Source organism: Podarcis tiliguerta, assembly GCF_965153285.1.
Source record: "Podarcis tiliguerta genome assembly, chromosome: 12".
In the NCBI taxonomy this organism is placed as follows: domain Eukaryota; kingdom Metazoa; phylum Chordata; class Lepidosauria; order Squamata; family Lacertidae; genus Podarcis; species Podarcis tiliguerta.
The window spans coordinates 56,603,705-56,626,331 of record NC_139545.1 but is presented as its reverse complement, the minus strand read 5'-3'; the positions used below and the strand labels follow the sequence as shown (position 1 = coordinate 56,626,331).

The window sequence follows — 22,627 nt, the reverse complement described above, 5'->3', positions numbered from 1 at the left end:
AAAAGCAGTGGTCCTGTTACTGGATCAGTCTGCTCTGGTGTGACGTGGCTCCTGTGTGGTCAACAATCTGCTACGGGATGTGCTGTTTTCAGGCGGAGAGCCACATTCCCATTCCGGGCACCTTTCCAGGGGCCACATTCCAGTGGCAGGCAGTTCCAGAGGCAAAAGTGGGCCTGTAGCCTTTTTAGACTTTACCGATTGGTTGGGTGAGCGTTGCTCCCAGAGAGGGAGGAAGGAGTGAAAAGACACCGAGGTTGATTCAAAGAAAGAGTTCTTTATTTCTGCTCTCTGGAGTAGCAGAAAGGCGCTTGCGTGGTCAGTTCACAGCAAATCCGAAGAAAGAGAAATTTCACACAGTATATATATCCTCCAGGCACCCTCTCCTCCCCCCCCCTTCCCCAGGAATCCAGCCTTGTACGTTTATACACGTAAGTTGACATCCATTACCATAAACAGATGTTCCTGTTCCTGTATTCTTGGGGTTAAGAGGGTCGCCCAGCTATAGGAGTTTCCCTTGACGCCATCGCTATCTCCGGCCGTGGGGGCTGACAAACCTGTCTTGCAGAGTCTGTGTGTCCGTGTGTCAGGATATTTACAACCTACAAGATAAGCCCCAGCTCTGCCGTCCCGACTCCACTTTGGAACTGACAAGGCCATCCATTAAGCGTCACGGACTGATAAAGGAGAGGGCTTTGTTTATACAGCTGGGTTTCTGTTATACATTGGCTCAAGTTAATGGTTTTTAGCTAATGGACCCTTGGAGAAGGAAAAATTGGGATTTTGGGTCCTGTTTCAGACTGACTGCACAGTCAGGCTTTAGATTTGGGAAACCCAGTTCTTCAGGCCAAGCACCGAGATGAGCATTTTATCTTGGTACAGGGAGGTTGCCACTTCAGACCATCTCTCTCCATCGTCGATCTAGGCAAGCATGGGTCACTCTCGGAGCTCAAGGGCAAATTCCAGCCAGGCCAAAACACTCGAGGAGGTAGAAAGGTAGGGCTGGTGAGGGGTGGAGAAGAGGAGGCATGTCTGGGGGGTGTCCTGAGACCCAGTAAGAGAGCTGGAGGACTGCATTTGAACCCCCACCCCAATGCTTGAGCACTCCAACCCCCAAACAGGCTGCCCCTCTCTCATCCAGGCAACAACAGGGGAAAATGCCCCTGACAAAAATTAAAAAATGGAATGAGCAGCAGCATTCATGGACTTTCTTCTTTCCATATTTTAAAATTATTTTCTAGGTTGTTTGAGTAGAAATTGTTTCCCAAATCCCCTTGGCAAAAGAGCGTTTGTAAAAAAAAGACACTCCTTTTAAACCCTGGTTGACGGGTCAAAAATTTAGGAGGAATGTTAAAAGCGCAAGATCTGAAGGAGCGTCTCCACCCTCGTCGTTCAGCCCAGACACTCAGGTCCAGCTCCGAGGGCCTCCAGGTGGTTCCCTCCCTGCGAGAAGCGAAGCTACAGGGAACCAGGCAGAGGGCCTTCTCGGTGGTGGCGCCCACCCTGTGGAACGCCCTCCCACCAGATGTCAAGGAAATAAACAACTATCTGACTTTTAGAAGACATCTGAAGGCAGCTCTGTTAAGGGAAGTTTTTAACATTTAATTATTGTGAGTTGTAGTCCCAAAGGGGGGGGGGCGTTTCCTAACAAATCTCCGTCTCTTGGCAGCTGTAAGGAGGGATGTTACCCATTGGCAGCTAGTGGTGGCGCCTAGGTGAAGCCAGGTTCACATCTGGATAAAACCACCCTCGGGTGGATGCCATTTGAACTTGGCGATTTGGCAACTGATGGCTACATATTACCTCCAGCTCCAAAAGGCGGCGTATTTCTGTGTATCAGTTCCTGAGAATCACAAGAGCTTCTGTGCTCAGATTCTGCTTGCAGTTTTTACACAGGATGCAGAACTTGGGCCACTGGCCTGACCCTGCGGGCTTTTCTTAAGTTACAAAGGAAGACTTCCAAGAGAGAATCTTTTAACATAGCACTTAAATAAGTGCAGCAAGTTTCAAAAAGTCAGGTAATGCACTCCCAAGTCAGAAATTTTGAAACAATTCCAGCGCCGTGCCATTTTACTTTTTGTCTGCATTATCTGAACTATGTACTGGCAGTTTCTTTGAGTATCTTTTTTCCCTATTTATTTTTATTTGGTAACCATTTCTCCCTTTCCGAGGAAGGAACAAAAACATTCAAAGTTCTCAGTGTCCCTGACTTAAGATTCCCACACCTCAGCTCTGCCTACCAAGCGCTTACTGGCTAATAAATAAAATAATAAAATAAGTAAATTTATTATTATTATTATTATGGTGCCTTTCCACTGTAGTGAGACCAGAAGAGGACCATTTCATTGTTGCATTGGCAAAAGCTTAAGCGGTCATTAACTTGCTATTCAGACACAAGGATTTTATTTTAGTCATTTATTTTTATTTTTAATTACTTTGTACCACACCTCTCTCAAAAATGGCAAAGGCTACAATCTCACCTACATGGGAGGAAGCCCCACTGAATTCAGTAGGACTTACTTCCAAGTAGACATGGGTGCAGCGGTGCTGCAAGGCAGCTACTTGAGCTTTCTACTTTTTTCTCCTGCAGCATAAAAGATGGGCATATACCCCAATCAAATCTCTTAAGTCTATGCTGAAGATCAGCAAAAGTATCGGAATACTGCTATTTTCCAACATAGCCTACACTTGAAATTCGGCTTCCCTGCTCTTTAGTAAATGCATTTCATAAAAAAAGAACACGAGAGTGCTTATTTTTAACTCTGGATTTCACATCAGTCAAGGCTGACAGCTTTTTATTTTTAGGCAGTGGCATACGGCTACAAGCCACAAATATTTATGATAAATTATTTCAACTCTGCCCTCCCATCAAATTCACGCAGCTCAGGAAACTCTTGCGCCGCAAAAAGAAAAAAGTGTTAAGATTTCAAGCTTTAGGTTTTATTAGGGTCCCAACAAGCTCTGTCGCAAAACATGATTCAAGTGCGTTGTGCAATCAGTTTTAACATTTCCTGGATGATTTAAGCGTATGAGTTGTGCGGATGGCTTCTGGAAGACCTAAACCACTTCGTCTTGTGCAGCTTGTAGAGGGGAGAACGGTTGCTCTTCAGAAATCTGGGCGATCCTTTTTCAGCTTATCGTAGTCCACGTTCACCGCATAGAACTGGAAGAGGGAAGCACAGCTGTTAGGATGAAAATCCTATCCGTACAAAGGGTTACCTCCCGCTTGGACTACTGCCATGCGCTCTACGTGGGGCTACCTTTGAAGGTGACTCGGAAACTACAATTAATCCAGAATGCGGCAGCTAGACTGGTAACAAGAAGTGGCCGCCGAGACCATATAACACTGGTCCTGAAGCATTGGCTCCCAGTACATTTCCGAGCACAATTCAAAGTGCTGGTGCTGACCTTTCAAGCCCTAAATGGCCCAGTATACCTGAAGGGAGCGTCTCCACCCCATCGTTCAGCCCGGACACTGAGGTCCAGTGCTGAGGGCCTTCTAGCGGTTCCCTCATTGCGAGAAGTGAGGTGGAACCAGGCAGAGGGCCTTCTCGGTGGTGGCGCCCACCCTGTGGAATGCCCTCCCATCAGATGTCAAGGAGATAAAGAACCACACAACTTTTAGAAGACAATCTGAAGGCAGCCCTGTATCAGGAAGTTTTTAACGTTTGACATTATTTTTTATATTTTGCTGGAAGCCGCCAATAGCGGCTGGGGAAATCCAGCCAGATGGGCAGGGTATAAGTAATAAAAGTATTGTTATTGATTTAACTAGGAGAAAAGTTATGAACGAAGCACACTAACAAGATGGTAGTGTGTGCACCATTTCATGTTTTACTGGAAAACCTTAGGTCACTGTTATCTGGAAGATAGGGCCTTGGGGGAACAGTCTCCCCTTGGGTCCACTCCTTGGCTATAAATAGGATATCTGACTTACGACTTCAGCACTGCCATTACAGAGGGACAGTGCCACCAAAATTTCACCATTGCAACCAGCTGTTTCATTTCCACTTACCTTGGATCCCAAACGCATTGCGAGTCAAACGTTTTGGCTCCTGAATGCCGCAAACCCGGAAGTGAGTGTTCCAGTTTGCGAACGTTCTTTGTCCGACACAACGTCTGTGGCTTCCGATTGGCTGCGGCAGCTTCCTGCAGCCAATCGGAAGCGGCGCCTTGGTTTCTGAACATTTTGGAAGTTGAACGGACTTCCAGAGCAGATTCCGTTCGACTTCCGAGATACCACTCTATTTGAAAGACCGGTCATTGAGTATATAAACCCTGAAGCCCAAACGAAGCTTCTGTTTTTCTTTAGGTCTCAAGTCGTTTGAGAGCTATAGATCACAAAATGGTGAAAGAACATTTTGTGAAAGCCTAGAATGTAGCACTCCGTTTTAGGCTATTTTATTTCAGCGGACTCAAGAAAGGCTTAATTCTTCTCTGGATTGCATCAAAAGTTTTTGAACTCCCAGAACAAGCCTTTAAACCTTTTAGCAGCTCAAGCTGTACCCAAATGGTGACATTATGCAAGACTAGACACCTCACTTTCATTGTCTCTCCTTACTTACTGGACCTGGCTCCCCCCTGAAAATCATCTGCTGGGGGTTGTGAAGTAGCCCAGAATGCAAGCCTTAAGTTTCATAGCTTTGCAGAATAAATAGTAATCTCCTCTGACAGTAGGAGGCCAGAAATGTACACGGTCTTAGTTGCCCTGTTCTCCAGATTGCAGACAATCTGCAGACATGCCAAGACTTTTGGATCACTATATAGTGGTGCCCCGCAAGACGAATGCCTCGCAAGACGGAAAACCCGCTAGACGAAAGGGTTTTCCGTTTTGGAGGTGCTTCGCAAAACGAATTTCCTATGGGCTTGCTTCGCAAGACGAAAATGTCTTGCGAGTTCCTGCGATTTTTTTTCGCTCCCCACCCCCTTTTTCTAAGGCACTAAGCTGCTAATAGCCTTTTAGCAGCTAATCCGCTAATCCCTTAAGCCTTTAATAGCCGCTAAACCGCTAATAGCGCTAATCCGCTAATAGGGTTGCTTCGCAAGACGAAAAAACCGCTAGACGAAGAGACTCTTTTCGTCTTGCGAGGCACCACTGTATTAGGATGAGCTGAAGTTATAGGGCTGGCAGCCAGTTTAACCAACTAAATTTGCAGCATTTTTATGAGTTTTTAGCAAATCTGCAGCATATTACGACTTTTAAGCAAATCTGTATACATCTGCATATAAATAAAAGTTTAAGAAACAGATTGGTGTTTAAATAATGCATGCCACCGTTGTTGGAGAGAGCCCTTTAGCAAAGCCATTTCCCCTTCTCACTCAAAGGTGAGACTTACCACCTGCAGGTAATAAAGCCTTTTATAGTTAATTGGTTTTTAAATTAAATCAGGAGCACCTGCTTAAATATTTATCAGCTAAATGTTGCATCCTTATTCAGAATGCATGAACACATCATCACAGTGAGATTCATTTTCCAGGCTGCTGGTTGCCTTTCATGGATCTCTGAGTAACGTTTACATTGCAAGAGTTTGTACGTTTTGTTTAGAACGCAACACTAAACATCTCAAGTTATTTAAAGCACCGGTTCTCAAAGTGTTCTCATTTTCACATGCCTCTGGCCTCTTATAGCAACACAGCCGGACAACGGCTTTTATACAAAGCCAAATATGGGAGAAACAGAGCTTTCTGCTCTCTTTGGCAGGCAAGAGCTGGGATGCCTTAAATATCGCACAGTTGTGCAAGGGTAGGCAGAATTTTAAGAGCTGAACTGCAAGAAACTGGGTAAGTGCCTAGGAGCCCTAAACAGGCAGTTAATATCACAATTCTTCTGTCTCGCACACACCGAAGTTATATCCCATTGATACAGTAGGAGGAAAAGATCTCTAATCCTTCAACTTTAATGGGCTTAAAAGCAATTTTGCAGGAAAAATCATGAGTCAACGGCAGCAACTCAGGGATCTACCATGCTGATTCAGTCAGAGTTGAGAAGATTGAACTGGAGGGGAGAGTGAAGAATAATAGAAGGGACCCGAGGGTCATCTAGTCCAACCCCCTGAAATGCTGTGATCACACCCAAAACTGAAACTTATTATTCCTCCCACCAAATGGCCATTATTATTATTATTATTATTATTATTATTATTATTAACCGCCCTTCATCCGTAGATCTCAAGGTTCACTGGTGTATATTAAATGTCACCAAGAAAAAATGGTGCCTCAACATTCTGTTGTGGCAACCATAACCTAGGCTTCAGCTGCTATTTGGTGATTAGCTTAGATATCTGAGTTTCTAACACTGTACCAGAGGCTGGTGGATTTCTACTCCCATTATTCCTAATCAATGGATGGGGCTGATGGGACTTGGAGTCCAGCAACCTCTGCTGGACACCAGACTCCCCATTCCTGGCCTATAGGATAACCAGCACTATAACCCTAGTTAGGTATTTTGTACCATACCTTGTACTGGTCATTGGGTCCCAGCTTGTTCCAAGGCTCCGGGTTGTTCTTTCTGTCCCAGCTAGGCAGAGAAACGTGTCAAGAGGCAGACAGCGGTCAGTACATCTTTGTAAGAAGGAGAAAAACCTACAGCATAAAGCATAACTGCTCTACCCAACTGTTAGAATCATAGAGTTGGAAGAGACCACCAGGGCCATCAAGTCCAACCCCCTGCCAAGCAGGAAACACCATCAGAGCACTCCTGACATATGGTTGTCAAGCCTCTGCTTAAAGACCTCCAAAGAAGGAGACTCCACCACACTCCTTGGCAGCAAATTCCACTGTCGAACAGCTCTTACTGTCAGGAAGTTCTTCCTAATGTTTAGGTGGAATCTTCTTTCTTGTCGTTTGGATCCATTGCTCCGTGTCCGCTTCTCTGGAGCAGCAGAAAACAACCTTTCTCCCTCCTCTAGGTGACATCCTTTTATATATTTGAACATGGCTATTATATCACCCCTTAACCTCCTCTCCTCCAGGCTAAACATGCCCAGCTCCCTTAGCCGTTCCTCATAAGGCATCGTTTCCAGGCCTTTGACCATTTTGGTTGCCCTCCTCTGGACAGGTTCCAGTTTGTCAGTGTCCTTCTTGAACTGTGGTGCCCAGAACTGGACACAGTACTCCAGGTGAGGTCTGACCAGAGCAGAATACCTTGTTGGCACAAGGTTCTCACCAATTTAATGATCATGGCCTACTCAATGCCACAAGAAGCGCACACTTCTTTTATAATGTGGGATGTAAAAAAAAAAAAGCCCACCGTATCACAACTCCTTTAAGGTAAAGGTAAAGGGACCCCTGACCATTAGGTCCAGTCGTGGCCGACTCTGGGGTTGTGGCACTCATTTCACTTTATTGGCCGAGGGAGCCGGTGTACAGCTTCCGGGTCATGTGGCCAGCATGACTAAGCCGCTTCTGGCGAACCAGAGCAGCGCACGGAAATGCCATTTACCTTCCTGCTGGAGCGGTACCTATGTATCTACTTGCAGTTTGACGTGCTTTCGAACTGATAGGTTGGCAGGAAAAGGGACAGAGCAACGGGAGCTCATTTGAACCGCCAACCTTCTGATTGGCAAGTCCTAGGCTCTGTGGTTTAACCCACAGCGCCACCCACGTCCCTCCTTTAAAGCCAGTTAAAGCACTACGAAGCCGCCATGTCAAAAGTTCCATTACAGTCATACCTCAGGTTACAGATAAATCGCTCTTTGCGCAGAAGCCCCGAATCACAACCCGCGCATGTGCAGACGCGGCGCTGCGGATTGCGAACATGCCTCCTGCATGGATCATGTTCGCAACCCGAGCATCCACTCTATCTTGATATACCACATATGAACATGTACAACTGACGAAGCCCAGGAGAGAGAAACAAGGCATTATTCCGGAAATCCTTGTCAAGATTCTGTGGAACTGTAGTAAGTTCCCATTTGCATTTTATGAACATACAAAGACATACGTGGAACAGAAACTAGCAGATATTTGGACTCTACGAATGAACTGATCTATTGGGACTTCTGTTTACATTGTTGTACTTTATGCGTTGATTATGTGCAAGAGACGTATTTGATACTGTGATAAAATACAGAAGAGAATTGTTTATGTGAATGCACAGCTGGTTTGGTGTGTTTGGCAACCCAATCCTACATTTTCTTCTGGGACGCGGGTGGCGCTGCTGTCTAAACCACTGAGCCTCTTGGGCTTGCCGATCGGAAGGTCGGCGTTTCGCATCCATGTGACGGTGGTGAGCTCCCGTTGTTCGGTCCCAGCTCCTGCTAACCTAGCAGTTCAAAAGCATGCCAGTGCAAGTAGATAAATAGGTACCACTGTGGCGGGAAGGTAAACGGTGTTTCTGTGTGCTCTGGTTTCCGTCACGGTGTCCTGTTGCACCAGACGCGGTTTTCTGCACACAGGTAATTCGCTTTACAGTCATACCTCGGGTTACAGACGCTTCAGGGTGTGTGTTTCCGGGTTGCGTACCGTGCCGAACCCGGAAGTACTGTAATAGGTTACTTCTGGGTTTCAGTGCTCGCGCGTGCGCACAAACACCAAATCACAACCTGCGCGTGCGCACACACGGCAGGTAAAATACCCTTTTAGCTATGCTGTACTGCTCATTGCAATGCCTCGGATACAACTAAGCTGAGGAATGGCAATGCTATTATGATTGATTTTCTTGCTCTAAAGCTAAGAAGCTGATGCTAATGTTTCACTGTGGTTTTATAATTGGTTGGAAGCCACCCAGAATGGCTGGGGCAACCCAGTCAGATGGGAGCCATATAAATTTGATTATTATACAGTGGTGCCTCGCAAGATGAAAAGAATCCGTTCCGCGAGTCTTTTCGTCTTGCGGTTTTTTCGTCTTGCGAAGCAAGCCAATTAGTGGAGTAGCGCTATTGGCGATTTAAGGGCTAAAAACGGCTTTTTAAGGCTTAAGGAATTAGCGGTTTTGCTGCTAAAATGCTTTTAGCAGCTTAGCGCTTCAGAAAAAGGGGTTTTGGAGCGGAAACCCCCCCCCGAAAATTTTTGTCAATTTTCATCTTGCGAAGCAAGCCCATAGGGAAATTCGTCTTGCGAAGCGCCTCTGCAAACGGAAAACCCTTTCGTCTTGCGGGTTTTCCGTCTTGCGAGGCATTCGTCTTGCGGGGCACCACTGTACTACCTCTGCAGCACAGCATGCCATATTTTATTCAGGTGGTGCTTTAAGATGGCAACACTTAAAGAAGTGGCAAAAGGTCTGCCCCCAAGAAGCTTGCAAGGGTACTCATCAGCCTGACCCTGCCATGCCACCAATCCCTGCTGCTGGGTTCCCAGATGCTTTTTGGTGGCGGTGTCACTTCTGAAAGAAGCAAGCTCACATCCACTTAGGCCAGGGATCCCTGTGGTTAAGGCAGTGTGCAGCTGCCACGGATAGGAGTAAAGCTTAGGTCCCCTTCAAAAGCGCTGCCTCGTATTCATCCGTGAAGGACACCTGGGGCGATCACGTGACATGGTTTTGTGGGGGTGGCAATTGTCAGCACCATGGCAAGGGCTCCCCAAAGCAACTACTATACAGTGGATGCTTGGGTTGTGAACGAGATCTGTGCAGGATGCACGTTCGCAACCCACAGGATTCACAAACCGCAGCAGCACATCTGCACACACGCAGGTTGCAATTCGGCGCTTCGGCGCATGCGCAAAGCGTGATCCCCGAAACCCAGAAGTAACCCGTTCTGGTACTTCTGGGTTTCGGTGGGTCCATAACCTAAAAAACGCAACCTGAAGCGTCTGTAACCCAAGGTATGACTGTACTCTATTCCGAACTTAAAAATGGAAAGTGTAATGCTGGTGGTCAACAAAAGAGGTTTAAAGACTATCTCAAGGCAAATCTTTAAAAATGTAGTATAAACACCGACAATTGGGAAACACTGGCCAGTGATAGCTCCAATTGGAGAACAGCCTTTACCAAAGGTGTCATGGGCTTTGAAGACGCTCGAACTCAGGACGCAAGGGAGAAACGTGCTAAGAGGAAGGCACACTTGGCAAACCCACTCCGTGATCAACTCCCACCCGGACAGCTATGTGGAAGGACGCGTGGATCCAGAATTGGCCTCCACAGTCACTTACGGACTCACTGTTAAAACCGTGTTTAGGGAAGACAATCTTACTCGGCTACGAGGGATCGCCGAAGAAAGAAAGGCTGACTTACCAGACATCAGGATTGCGAAGAGCAAGGCGCATGACGTAGAGGCCCGCGCCGGTCCCTCCAATTCCAATAAAGATGAACAGAGGAATCAACTGTGATAAACAGAATGTTTCGAGATCAAAAGCGGAAGTTGAATACCAGGATAAGTCGCCATCGCATGTTTGAACCGAAGGGGAATGTGTCAGACCCCAAAGTAGGTAACCTGATGTCCTTAAAGGGATGAGGATATGGAAGGGAAAGAACAGGGGGCAGATATTTGCAAAGGGAAAGTTGTCACTGGTAGGGGCACAAATTCAAAACCACCTGTGTCCATTTTTTCTGTCCAAGATACCGTGGCCCCATGAGGATGACCTCCCATGACAAAGTGTGGGTGGGAGAGGTCAACTATGAATCACACCTCCACACTCAAGCAACCCTCTGGGCAGGCAACATGCCTCTTCCGTCTGCTCCCAGGTTGTTAACTGTTTTTTAGGTCTCCCGTCGCAATTTTTATTTACGAGAGAATTTCTAACCTGCCTTTCTTCCAAAGATTCCTGGGGAGGTTACATTAGAACAAAACGCAAGAGAATAAAAGCGATTCAACATGGCTTGTAGAAAACAGATAAAAGCATAGCACATACCCCATGAGCCACCTGGGCTCTCATCTGCGACAGAAACCAAATTCCTCTTCCCTGCCTGCCCACCCAAAAATCCCAGGCAAAGAGGTTCGTTTTCACAGGGTATCAATGCAGATGTTGTTGAAAGCCAACTCCCATCGGCATAGCCAATGGTCAGAGATGATGGGAGCTGGACCAACAACATCTGGAAGGGACAAAGTTGGTGATGGCTGCCACAAACCTCTTTGCTGGGTCTCTTTTGGCAGGGGGGTTAGCAAAATTAAGGTGGTGCTGGTAGAAACACAGTGCTGCTGGCAAACCCGCCTGAGAAAGTGGTCTGCAAAGGCATTTTAAGAGCTCAAAAGAATTAACATCACAGAGGCCAAGAGAAGGGGAGGAAGCAGCTCCCAGGCCCAGAAAGCTAAATTATCCTTCTCTTTACCAAGGGAAATCCAATCTTTTCTAAAGTACCTTTGGAGGGGGGGAGGGGACATTGCCCTAATTTTTTTTTGCATCCTAACCCTTTAGACTAAAACAATACAATACAAGCCTATTCACTCATTTATCTGTGCCTATTATTTATTGACAAGTTTTATATTTCTTATTGTATGCTATGTTTACCTCTCCACCCACTGTTGCAACCTGCTTTGGTCTTTCTAGCATAACTAAAAAACAAACAGAATTCTGTTGCCATCTGGGGTTTCCCCTCCCCCCTTGCATGCCTACAAAAAATAGGATTTGTTGCAATCTGTTTCCTTTCCTTGCATAATTAAAAGCAAAGGAGAATTTGTTGCAATCTGGGTTTCCCTCCCCATCCCCTTTGCATACCTAAAAATAAAAGAAGAGAGGATTTGTTGCAATCGGTTTCCTTTCCTCCAGTAATTAAAAGTAAAGGAGAATTCGTTGCAACCTGGGGTTTGTTTATTTTTTTGTTCCTTTGCAACAAATCCTTTTTTTTTTAAGGTATGCAAAGGAAAACAAAAAAGACCCCCCACATTGAAACAAATTCCGCTTTGCCTTTTTAATTGCATGAGGACAGAAAGAAGATTGCAACAAATCCTATCTTTTTTTTAATGTATGCAATCTGTTTAGGTATGCGTATAAAAGGCAAAGGGCAATTTGTTGCAATGTGAGGGGTTTCTTTGTTTTTGCATTCCTTTGCATACCTAAAAAAAGGGGGGGGAAGAGGATTTCTTGCAATCTGGGGGGGGGGGGCTTCTTTATTTTTGTTTTCCTTCGCATACCTAAAAAAAGAGGATTTCTTGCAATCTGTGGGGGGTTTTCTTTGTTTTTGTTTTCCTTTGCATACCTAAAAAAAAAGAGGATTTCTTGCAATCCGTGGGGGGCTTCTTTGTTTTTGTTTTCCTTTGCATACCTAAAAAAAAGACGATTTCTTGCAATCTGGGGGGGGGGGGTTCTTTGCTTTTGTTTTCCTTTGTATACCTTTAAAAAAAGTGGGGGGGGGGAGAGGATTTCTTGCCATCTGTGTCTCTTCCTCGCGCGAGGAACAAAATTCGAAATAAAAGAGAAGAATGCAATATAAAGGGAAGGGAAGGGCAAAAGGAGGCGGCTCGGGGGGGGGCAGAATACGACTGGGCTCCCCCCTCACACCCCGCCTATAGCGCTCCCTTCGCCTCAGGAAACAAACCCCTCCCCCCGCCTATAGCGCTCCCTCCGGGACTCACGCTCGGGTGCTTCTTCGCGTGGGTGAGCATGAGGCGGAACATGGCGGCGGCGGACCGGACGGCGGCGAAGGAGGAGCTGCAGCAGCAGCGACGACGACAACCCCGACCGTCCCTTTTTTTCCCTTCTGCCTCAGCGGCCGCCTGACGACCGCCCAATGTCACTCGAGGACCCCGCTCGAGGACCCCTCTCGGGCTGCCCCGGGAACCGCCTGCAGGGAAAGGAAGCCATTTGCCGCCCCGAACGACGCGCTCCGAAGGAAACCAGCCGTTAAAAAAGAGCCCAGGCGGGCGCCCGGTTCGAATAAGTCGATTGCTCTCCCCACGTCCGCGTCGAAGGGAATGCAGGCAGTGCGGTAGACAGCTACAAGGGGGGGGAAAGGAGCGGAGAGTGTCGGCAAGGCAGCGGCCCGCCGCTAGGGGTCGCCGGACTACAACTCCCACCGCGCCGGACTGTCGGCGGCGACGGCTGGGGCTGCTGGGAGTTGGAGTCCGGAGGTATCTGGCGGGCTGGTTTGCTGCGTGTGGCTGGAGGGAGGCAAAGGCAGGGCGCTGCACACGCCCCCTGCAGGGGTGGCGGGCGTTGTGCATCTGGCAGGTGCTGGAGACTTGGAGCAATTAAAATGCAATTAGATGCAATTAAAATAAACGCATTTTGTTGCATTTCAGCTTCCTGGTATGTCAACGCAACAACCAAGCAAAAAATAAAATAAAATACGAGACACACTGCACAGGCCTTTGTAAATCAAGAAAATCTTTAATAAAAATACATTTTAAAATAGAATGGCAGATGAAGTTGATGGACTACATGGAACTGGCGGAAATGACTGGCAGAATCCGAGACCAGGGAGAGGAGTTCGTGGAAGAAGACTGGAAAAAATTTATCTACAGAAATACTGCAAAATTAATGAATGTTAAAATGTTGGGATGAAGTTATATGGCTTCAGTAGAAATGTTATAAGGATTTAAGTATAAATAGATTAATGGCATTTTAAAAGTAAAATAAGGTTAGAATGTGTTAAGATAAGTATTTGACAGATAACAGAGGAAGATGGAAAGGAATTGCTGAAACATTTGACAGAAGTAGAATACAAAAAGGGAGGTGTGAGGAGGTCAGTGAAACAAGTGAATGAAAGATATTGAAATTGTTTGAGTGTTTTAAATTGTCTTGTTTGGTTATGTGTTTAGTGTTATGTAGTGCTTTTTTTCTTTTTCTTTTATTGTATTGTATTGGCTTTTATTTTTCTGTTTTTGTTTTTTGGTTTTGCAATGTTTAAATTGTGCAAAAAGCAATAAATATTATTTAAAAAAAAAAATACAAAATACAAAAAAAAACATTTTAAAATAAATAAATAACGGTGTATTTTACGTATTTATTTTAATTGCATTTAAAGGCAAAATGCGATTAAATGCAATTAAAATAAATGCATTTAGTTGCATTTCAGCTCCCTGGTATGTCAATACAAGGAAATAAATACTGTAACGGGAAAGGCAGGCGCGGGACGGGGAGCGAGCGCGCCCCCGACAATGACGTAGAAAAGGGGCGGTGCGGAGGCGGTGCTTTCCTCCCGTGTCCCGCCCACCCTTCCCCGCCCGGTCGCATCCAAGCTGGGGCTGCTGCAATGCAGTTAAAATAAATGCATTTTGTTGCATTTCAGCTCCCTGGCATGTCAATGCAAGAAACAAGCAAATAAATAACAGTGTGTTTTATGTATTTATTTTAATTGCATTAAAATGTATTTAAATGAAATTAAAATAAACGCATTTAGTTGCATCTCAGCTCCCTGGTATGTCAATGCAAGAAACAAGCAAATAAATAAATAACGGTGCATATTTATTTTAATTGCATTAAAATGCATTAAAATGCAATTAAAATAAATGCATATTGTTGCATTTCAGCTCCCTGCTATGTCAACACAAGAAACAAGCAAAAAAGTAAAACACGAGACACATTGCACATGCCTTTATAAATCAAGAAAACCTTTAATAAAAGTACATTTAAAAATAAATAAATAACGGTGTATTTTACGTGTAAAATAAATGCATTTTGTTGCATTTCAGCTCCCTGGTATGTCAATGCAAGAAATAAGCAAATAAATAAATAAATAAATAACGCAGTATCTTCTGCATTATTTTAATTGCATTTAAACGCAATTAAAATAAATGCATTTTGTTGCATTTCAGCTCCCTGGTATGTCAATGCAAGAAATAAGCTAATAAATAAATAAATAACGCCGTATCTTCTGCGTTATTTTAATTGCATTTAAATGCAATTAAAATAAATGCATTTTGTTGCATTTCAGCTCCCTGGTATGTCAATGCAAGAAATAAGCAAATAAATAAATAAATAAGGCCGTATCTTCTGCATTATTTTAATTGCATTTAAATGCAATTATTTTAATTGCATTTACAGTAAATGCATTTAGCTGCATTTCGGCTCCCTGGTATGTCAATACAAGGAAATAAATACAGGAAAGGCAGGCGCGGGACGGGGAGCGGGCGCGCCCCCGACTATGACGTAGAAAGGGGCGGGGCGGAGGCGGTGCTTCCCTCCCGAGTCCCGCCCCCCCTTCCCCGCTCGCTCGCTTCCAAGCCGGGGCTGCTGCTGCCGCCGCCGCCGCTGCTCGTGCCTCCGAAATGGCCTTGAAGCTGCCGCTCCAGCTGGGCCGCTCCTCCCTTGCCTCCAGTAAGCCGGACCCAGCCACGCAAGCCCGGCGCCTCGGCCCATGTAGGCCTCGCCTCGGGGAATATGCGTGAGCCTCCAAAGGGGTGGAGGACTCCAACTCCCATCAGGCCCCGCGGGAGAAGCCTATGGCGAGGGATGGTGGGAATTGGAGTCCGGGGGAAAGGACCTGGCAGCCAAGATGGCGCCCTCCGAAGGCTTTCGCAAGCGCTGGCTCCCGTCAGCCCCTGCGGCCAATGTGCTGTTCCCGGGGGATGATGGGAGTTGTAGTGCAACGGCAAGTCCAGCCTTTCTCAAGCTGTGGGTCTCCAGATGTTGTTGAACTACGACTCCCAACACCCATAACTAGCGAGGCCAGAGCTCAGGGATGATGGGAGTTGTAGTCCAACAACATATGGGGACCCGCAGGTTGAGAACCGCTGCTAGCCTCTGCTCATCCCTCCCACCATCCCTCCCATTTTGAAGTGGGGTGCTTTTTTGGGGGGTGGGAACTGGTTTGAACTGGACTGCAAAAATGGTGATAGGTCTACCTTTTTCTGCTAAGTTGTGGTTTGATATTGTACCAGCCTGTCTTTGTCTGTTTTCTGTGCTGATGTTAGTATTCTTACGGCTGCTAATAATAATAGTAATAATAGTAATAATAGTAATAATAATAATAGTAATAATAATAATAATTTATTTTTTATACCCCGCCCATCTGGCTGACTTTCCCCAGCTACTCTGGGCAGCTCCCAATCAAATGTTAAAAACAGTACAGCATTAAATATTAAAAACTTTCCTAAACATGGCTGCCTTCAGATATCTTTTAAAGATAAGATAGCCGCTTATATCCTTCACATCTGGTGGGAGGGCGTTCCACAGGGCGGGTGCCACCACCGAGAAGGCCCTCTGCCTGGTTCCCTGTAACCTCACGTCTCACAATAATAGCAGTAGTAGTAATAATGATGATTTATTTTGGGTTTGGGCTGTTTCAACATGCCGCCAAGCTTAAAACTGTGGTGTTTCCCACCCACCTCTTGTTATATGTTGCCTCATTTATTATAGCTGTTAGGTTACCGCTTTGCTAGGACATCCCCTTGAATAGTGTGATATAACAACAACAACAATAATAATAAATTTTATTTATATCCCGCCCTCCGAAGCTGAAGCCAGATTCAGAGCGGCTAACAACAGTAAAAGTAACACAGTTTACATAAAATCACAATCAATTAATTGAAATCCATTCTAAAATCAATTCAGAATCAAATGAATGGCAACCATTGGGCTAGAGTTCTATGAGGATTACCAAAGGAGAGAATCAGACAAATGCCCTTGAGATCCTGCTTGTTCAAATAGCAGCACCCCTTGCATTCTGTGTGGGAACCGTTGGAAATCAATGTTTTCCCCAGGTGCTCATGAAGTGAAGGGGAAAATGTGACACAGGTGCAGTTTGTTAAAAGCACAAGGCAGCGGACAGGATCGAAATGGTGACAGCTCAGCTTGAGAAATCTGTGACATTTTCAGAGTCATGTAAATTTCAAATCCAGACCTGCCGCAGCGTTCTGAACAACAGCATCCAAATTCACAGGAATTCTGAGGAAATTCAGAATAGCTGCCCCTCTTTAGCAAGCTGTGTTTATAGCGGTAACGCCTCTGTTCTCAAGAAAGTACTTGGCTATTTTTGTTCTGCGTTGCATAAGTTTGGCTGTGCAAATGACTCTTTCTGTAACTTCCTGTAATTGCATATCTATGGTCGCCGACCGCAGATATGTTCTCCTTTATACTCTCTTCTTGGTGAACCCAGCTGGGTCATAAAATGTGAAACCCAGTGGTGTTTTCCCACTCTTTCTGTGCACTCTTAGGACTGGAGTGCTGATGGTCTACTCAGGTTGGTGACTGTGTATGTGGTATCAGGCAGTAGCTGCTTTATTCCATATTATTATTATTATTATTATTATTATTATTATTATTATTTCCACATTCATTCATTCATGATAAAAGGGCTAAAGCTGGGCCTCAACTCAATCTCAAACATCTCATTTTAAAGTGCCCTAAGTAGGTAAGCAGGGGGCGCGGGTGGCGCTGTGGGTTAAACCACAGAGTCTAGGACTTGCCAATCAGAAGGTCGGCGGTTCGAATCCCCGTGACAGGGTGAGCTCCCGTTGCTCGGTCCCTGCTCCTGCCAACCTAGCAGTTTGAAAGCACGTCAAAGTGCAAGTAGATAAATAGGTACCACTCCAGCGGGAAGGTAAACGGCATTTCCGTGCACTGCTCTGGTTCACCAGAGCAGGTAAGATTGGTTCACCAGAGTAGGTAAGATTGGTAAAGACACTCCCTGAGACCTTGGATATCTGCTACCAGTTGGAATAGATGGGTTGTGCTGGCTGAGGCTGATGGGCAGCGCAGCATCTCCTGGAGGGCACCACGTTGGCAAAGGCTGGAACAGATCATCCTGGGACAGGTGGACCCAATGGTCAGCTCCCTGTGCTCTCAGTATTCAGGCAAAAAAATATATACAGTGGTGCCCCGCAAGACGAATGCCTCGCAAGACGGAAAACCCGCAAGACGAAAGGGTTTTCCGTCTGCAGAGGCGCTTCGCAAGACGAATTTCCCTATGGGCTTGCTTCGCAAGACGAAAATTGACAAAGATTTTCGGGGGGGTTTTCCGCTCCAAAACCCCTTTTTCTGAATCGCTAAGCTGCTAAAAGCATTTTAGCAGCAAAACCGCTAATCCCCTAAGCCTTAAAAAGCCATTTTTAGCCCTTAAAATGTCAATAGCGCTAATCTGCCAATGGGCTTGCTTCGCAAGACGAAAAAACCGCAAGACGAAAAGACTCACGGAACGGATTCTTTTCGTCTTGCGAGGCACCACTGTATCTGAATTTTGCTTTGAAACAATTTCTGTTAAATGGTTTTCATAAGCCGTATTACCTTTAAACAACTAAATAGGGGCCACGTTTGGAAATTGGGTGAAGTGTTGTGAGCAAAATGGCTACCAGGTAGCTTTGCCCCCTGAAAACCGCAACAGAATGCCCTTATATGTTTCCTTGCAAAGACGAACACATACAATTCATTTGCCTGTGTTTAGCAGGGAACGTAACTTATTCAGGGTTCTGTTCCTCAATGCTTTATCCACACACTTTAGAATGACTTGCTCATAGCTGTCTAGGCCAGCTTTTCCCAACCAGGTGTTCTCCAGATGTTTTGGATGATGGCTGGCTGGGGCTGATGGGTGTTGTAGTTCAAAACATATTTAGGACATCCAGTTAAGGACAGCTGGTCTAGGTTAACACACTGGGTGTAACACATATGGGTGTTTCCGAGCACAATTCAAAGTGTTGGTGCTGACCTTTAAAGCCCTAAACGGCCTTGGTCCAGTATCCCTGAAGGAGCGTCTCCACCCCCATCCTTCAGCCCGGACACTGAGGTCCAGCTCCGAGGGCCTTCTGGCGGTTCCCTCCCCGCGAAAAGTGAAGTTACAGGGAACCAGGCAGAGGGCCTTCTCGGTGGTGACGCCCGCCCTGTGGAATGCCCTCCCAGCAGATGTCAAAGAGAACAACAACTACCAGACTTTTAGAAGACATCTGAAGGCAGCTCTGTTTAGGGAAGCTTTTAATGTTTAACAGACCACTGTATTTTAATATTTTGTTGGAAGCTGCCTAGAGTGGCTGGGGAAACCCAGCCAGATGGGCAGGGTATAAATAAATTTTATTTATTCACTTATTTATTATTGCTTAATGTCATTTTAGGCTGCAGTGCTGTCTCCCTTTCCTTTCCGGGTTTGTATAGGAGTTTCTTAGTACATCGCTCAGTTGGTTAGCATTTGTCTGTCTCTGGAGTCAAACTGTTGGGCAGTCGCTTGTTTGTCCAGGCTGATTTAAGCAAATGGAAAGCGCAGGTTTTTCTAAGAACGCCCTTCTGAACCATCACTTCCTATTTGTATATCACAGGGTCTGTGTTGCTGCACAGAGCTTCGGGAGGTGCCCCCTTCAGCACAGAAGGGAATCCTGAAATCCCTCCCAAGCAGCCTCTCAAGAAAGCAAAGCTGCCTGTGGGTCGTTTCGATGAGGCAGAAGAGTCCAGTGCAGAGAAGGAGCCACTGGAAAGTAGGTATTTTATGTGTGGGTGTAAAATATAAATGCAGACATTTGGGAAATGGTAGACCCAGTTCTGATGGGACGTGGGTGGCGCTGTGGGTAAAAGCCTCAGCGCCTAGGGCTTGCCGATCGAAAGGTCGGTGGTTCGAATCCCTGCGGCGGGGTGCGCTCCTGTTGTTCAGTCCCAGCGCCTGCCAACCTAGCAGTTCGAAAGCACTCCCGGGTGCAAGTAGATAAATAGGGACTGCTTACTAGTGGGAAGGTAAACGGTGTTTCCGTGTGCGGCTCTGGCTCGCCAGAGCAGTGATGTCACGCTGGCCACGTGACCCTGAAGTGTCTCCGGACAGCGCTGGCCCCTGGCCTCTTTGAGTGAGATGGGCGCACAACCCTAGAGTCTGTCAAGACTGGCCCGTACGGGCAGGGGTATCTTTACCTTTACTTAGACCCAGTTCTGACATGCCATGCCTCTCAAACTGGGTAGTAATGGCAGCTGCCGAGGGCATGAAGATCTTTAGCAGAATTTATTTTCCCCTTCTTCCAGCCAATTTCAATGCTGCTGTTGTTTAGTCGTTTAGTCGTGTCCGCCTCTTTTTGACCCCCTGGACCAGAGCACGCCAGGCACTCCTGTCTTCCACTGCCTCCCGCAGTTTAGTCAAACTAATGTTCGTAGCTTTGAGAACACTGTCCCACCACCTCGTCCTCTGCCGTCCCCTTCTCCTTGTGCCCTCCATCTTTCCCAGCATCAGGGTCTTTTCCAGGGAGTCTTCTCTTCTCATGAGGTGGCCAAAGTCTTGGAGCCTCAGCTTCAGGATCTGTCCTTCCAGTGAGCACTCAGGGCTGATTTCCTTCAGAATGGAGAGGTTTGATCTTCTTGCAGTCCATGGGACTCTCAAGAGTCTCCTCCAGCACCATAATTCAAAAGCATCCATTCTTCGGTGATCAGCCTTCTTTATGGTCCAGCTCTCATTTCCATACATCACTACTGGGAAAACCATTTTCAATAGTTATTGGTCTTTCCTTACCATCCAGGATTTGCAAACAGATTTAAATATCGGATTCTTTGCTTCCTGTGTCTGCATCAGGGTTCAGAGGTGACTGCAGACACTAAATTCACTGGAGGCCTGACTGGCATCCATTGTGTGATAGCTGAGTTTCAGATTGATAGTGTTCAAATTCAGGGGGGTCGACCCAACTTATGAGCATTGTTTTCGCTGCTGAGATAAACTTGTTTAAAAGCGAGATTCTCCATTTAGCTTTTTCATCCCATTGTGTGCAATGAGTTAGAGTTAGATAACATAACACAATAAAAACAGTGTTCATAAAGATAAAATATACAATCAGAGCAGATTTCAGGGTTAATAATAATTATATAATAATAATTTATTATCTATACCCTGCCCATCCAGCTAGGCTTCCCCAGCCACTCTGGGCGGCTTCCAACAAAATATTAAAATACAGCAATGCATCGAACATTAAAAGCTTCCCTATTTATTTGCATTTTGCTGTGTTTTCTCCTTCAGAATTTCCAGATGGCATCAATCCTGTTACGAAAGAGAGAGGCGGACCCAAAGGCCCTGAACCAACTCGCTATGGAGACTGGGAACGCAAAGGACGCTGTATAGATTTTTAAAGGGCTGTTAAAATGACATCATATTTGGGTGAAGGAAAACATTTATGTGCTGCGGAGTGTTGTATTTATTTAATGGCAATTGGGAAGGGATACTTTCTGCGAATAAATATATCTTCTACACAAGGTTAGCAGTGTGTGGTTGGCTTTTTTATTTTTACCTAGGTCCTTGGTGGTGATGTAAATATGAAGAAAGACAATAAGCAGCCTTAATGGCCCTTATTCACCTTTCTTTCTGGAAATGCACAATAAGGGAAAAGTAGCAGATACAATTCTGGGCTGTATTAACAGAAGTGTAGTGTGGTGAGAATGGTACCTCTCTATCCTGTTTTGGTCAGACCTGGAATACAGTGTCTTTTTTATATATATAATTTTTTAATTAATTTTTTAACATATCATTTCCAACAGTCATTTAACATAACTTCTTATCTTTTTTTTTTTTTTAAAGATATTTATTAGAGGTTTGGAAATTACAGAAAGAAGAAAAAGGAAAAAAAAGAAACAATATAAAGTTAACAGAACATACATTACAGTTACAATAAAAAAACACTACAACAATACAAAAAAAGGGGGGGGGGAGAGAAAAATGGGAAAAAAAACAATACATGAAACACACACATCCAATATTCCATATCTTTACCTTTCATTAACTTGTTTCATCGACCTCCTCACACCTCCCTTTTTTGTATTCTATTTCAATTAACTATTTCAACAAATTCTTTCCATATTACTCAATTTTTGTTCTATAATTTATCTTAACAATCTAACCTTAAATTTTCCATTTTATCCCGTTATCAATCCATTTTTACTTAAGTCTTTATTACGTTTCTGCTAAAACCATATAACTTCATTCCAGCATCCTTCTAACATTCATTAATTTTACAATGTTTTTGTAGATAGGCTTTAAATTTTTTCCAGTCTTCTTCCACCGACTCCTCTCCCTGGTCTCGGATTCTGCCAGTCATTTCCGCCAGTTCCATGTAATCCATCAACTTCATCTGCCATTCTTCCCTGGTGGGTAGATCTTGTGTCTTCCAATACTTCGTGATAACATAACTTCTTATCTTATACTATAAGGTCCTCGGCAGCTGTGAACAATCACAGCTTCTTTTGTGGTTGATGTGCCTGAGACTGGTGTAAATTTCCAATTTTGGGACGCCTCAAAATATCCTCAGTATTCCCAGTTGTGCCCTCCAGGTGGCAGAGCTGCCTGCCAGCACTGAAGCCTCCCGAGTTTCGAATTCGCAGGCCAGCTGTTATGTACTGAGTTGAATAGGATCCAAACTGCAGCAGTCTGATTGGTCCTAGAACAATAGGATCCAAATTGCAGCAGTCTGATTGGTCCTAGAACAATAGGATTCAGAATGCAGCAGTCTGATTGGTCCTAGAACAATGCAGCAGTATGATTGGTTGGCAGGAACCACCCAATCATGCTCCAGATAGAAGTGAATCCACAACCTGATTGGCTTACAGTAGAATTCCAGAATTAGCCAATCATGTGCAGCCCGTTGTGTAAATAATGTATATAAGGCAGATACTTTGAGGGGACTTTCATTCCTCCTCACCACTATGAGCTGAAGAAAGAGCATGAAATCACTTTGCGACTCTGAGTATATTTCACCAGCGATGGGTGCTGTTGGGTGCCATGTCCCAAAATGGTGCTTCCGTCTTCGGCTCTCTGCCTTCACAGTGGACTCCAGTCCAGGAATGGGGACCCTCTGGCCCTCCAGATGTTTGCTGGACCCTGACCCTCACCAGCTCCAAAACATCTGGAGGCCCAGGAAGGTCAGGAGCAGGG

General features: G+C 45.4%; 2 protein-coding genes and 1 long non-coding RNA gene across 3 annotated transcripts in view; 1 reads left to right on the top strand and 2 right to left on the bottom strand.

Moving 5' to 3' along the window:
- The window catches only part of LOC310661168, a 213,560-nt gene that overhangs the window by 81,728 nt on the left and 109,205 nt on the right, over window positions 1-22,627 (bottom strand). The window lies entirely within an intron of this gene.
- On the bottom strand, window positions 2,916-12,627 carry NDUFA4 (NDUFA4 mitochondrial complex associated). Its single transcript, XM_083406862.1, has 4 exons — window positions 12,447-12,627; window positions 10,169-10,257; window positions 6,454-6,514; window positions 2,916-3,160 (listed from the first exon to the last, which is right to left on the bottom strand). The coding sequence occupies exons 1-4, from the start codon at window positions 12,486-12,488 to the stop codon at window positions 3,104-3,106; spliced, it is 249 nt and encodes an 82-aa protein (XP_083262988.1). The 5' UTR covers window positions 12,489-12,627; the 3' UTR covers window positions 2,916-3,103.
- Window positions 14,979-20,955, top strand: SDHAF4 (succinate dehydrogenase complex assembly factor 4). Its single transcript, XM_083406856.1, has 3 exons — window positions 14,979-15,129; window positions 19,056-19,211; window positions 20,723-20,955. The coding sequence occupies exons 1-3, from the start codon at window positions 15,081-15,083 to the stop codon at window positions 20,830-20,832; spliced, it is 315 nt and encodes a 104-aa protein (XP_083262982.1). The 5' UTR covers window positions 14,979-15,080; the 3' UTR covers window positions 20,833-20,955.

Excerpts from the sequence above, each read along its gene's own strand:
- NDUFA4 (XM_083406862.1), bottom strand. The coding sequence starts at position 12,488 with ATGTTCCGCCTCATGCTCACCCACGCGAAGAAGCACCCGAGC. Across the intron at positions 10,258-12,446 it reads ACGCGAAGAAGCACCCGAGC|TTGATTCCTCTGTTCATCTT; the intron begins GTGAGTCCCGGA and ends TGTTTATCACAG. Across the intron at positions 3,161-6,453 it reads GACCCAATGACCAGTACAAG|TTCTATGCGGTGAACGTGGA; the intron begins GTATGGTACAAA and ends TCCCTCTTCCAG.
- SDHAF4 (XM_083406856.1), top strand. The coding sequence starts at position 15,081 with ATGGCCTTGAAGCTGCCGCTCCAGCTGGGCCGCTCCTCCCTTGCCTCC. Across the intron at positions 15,130-19,055 it reads CCGCTCCTCCCTTGCCTCCA|GGTCTGTGTTGCTGCACAGA; the intron begins GTAAGCCGGACC and ends TGTATATCACAG. Across the intron at positions 19,212-20,722 it reads AGAGAAGGAGCCACTGGAAA|AATTTCCAGATGGCATCAAT; the intron begins GTAGGTATTTTA and ends TTTCTCCTTCAG.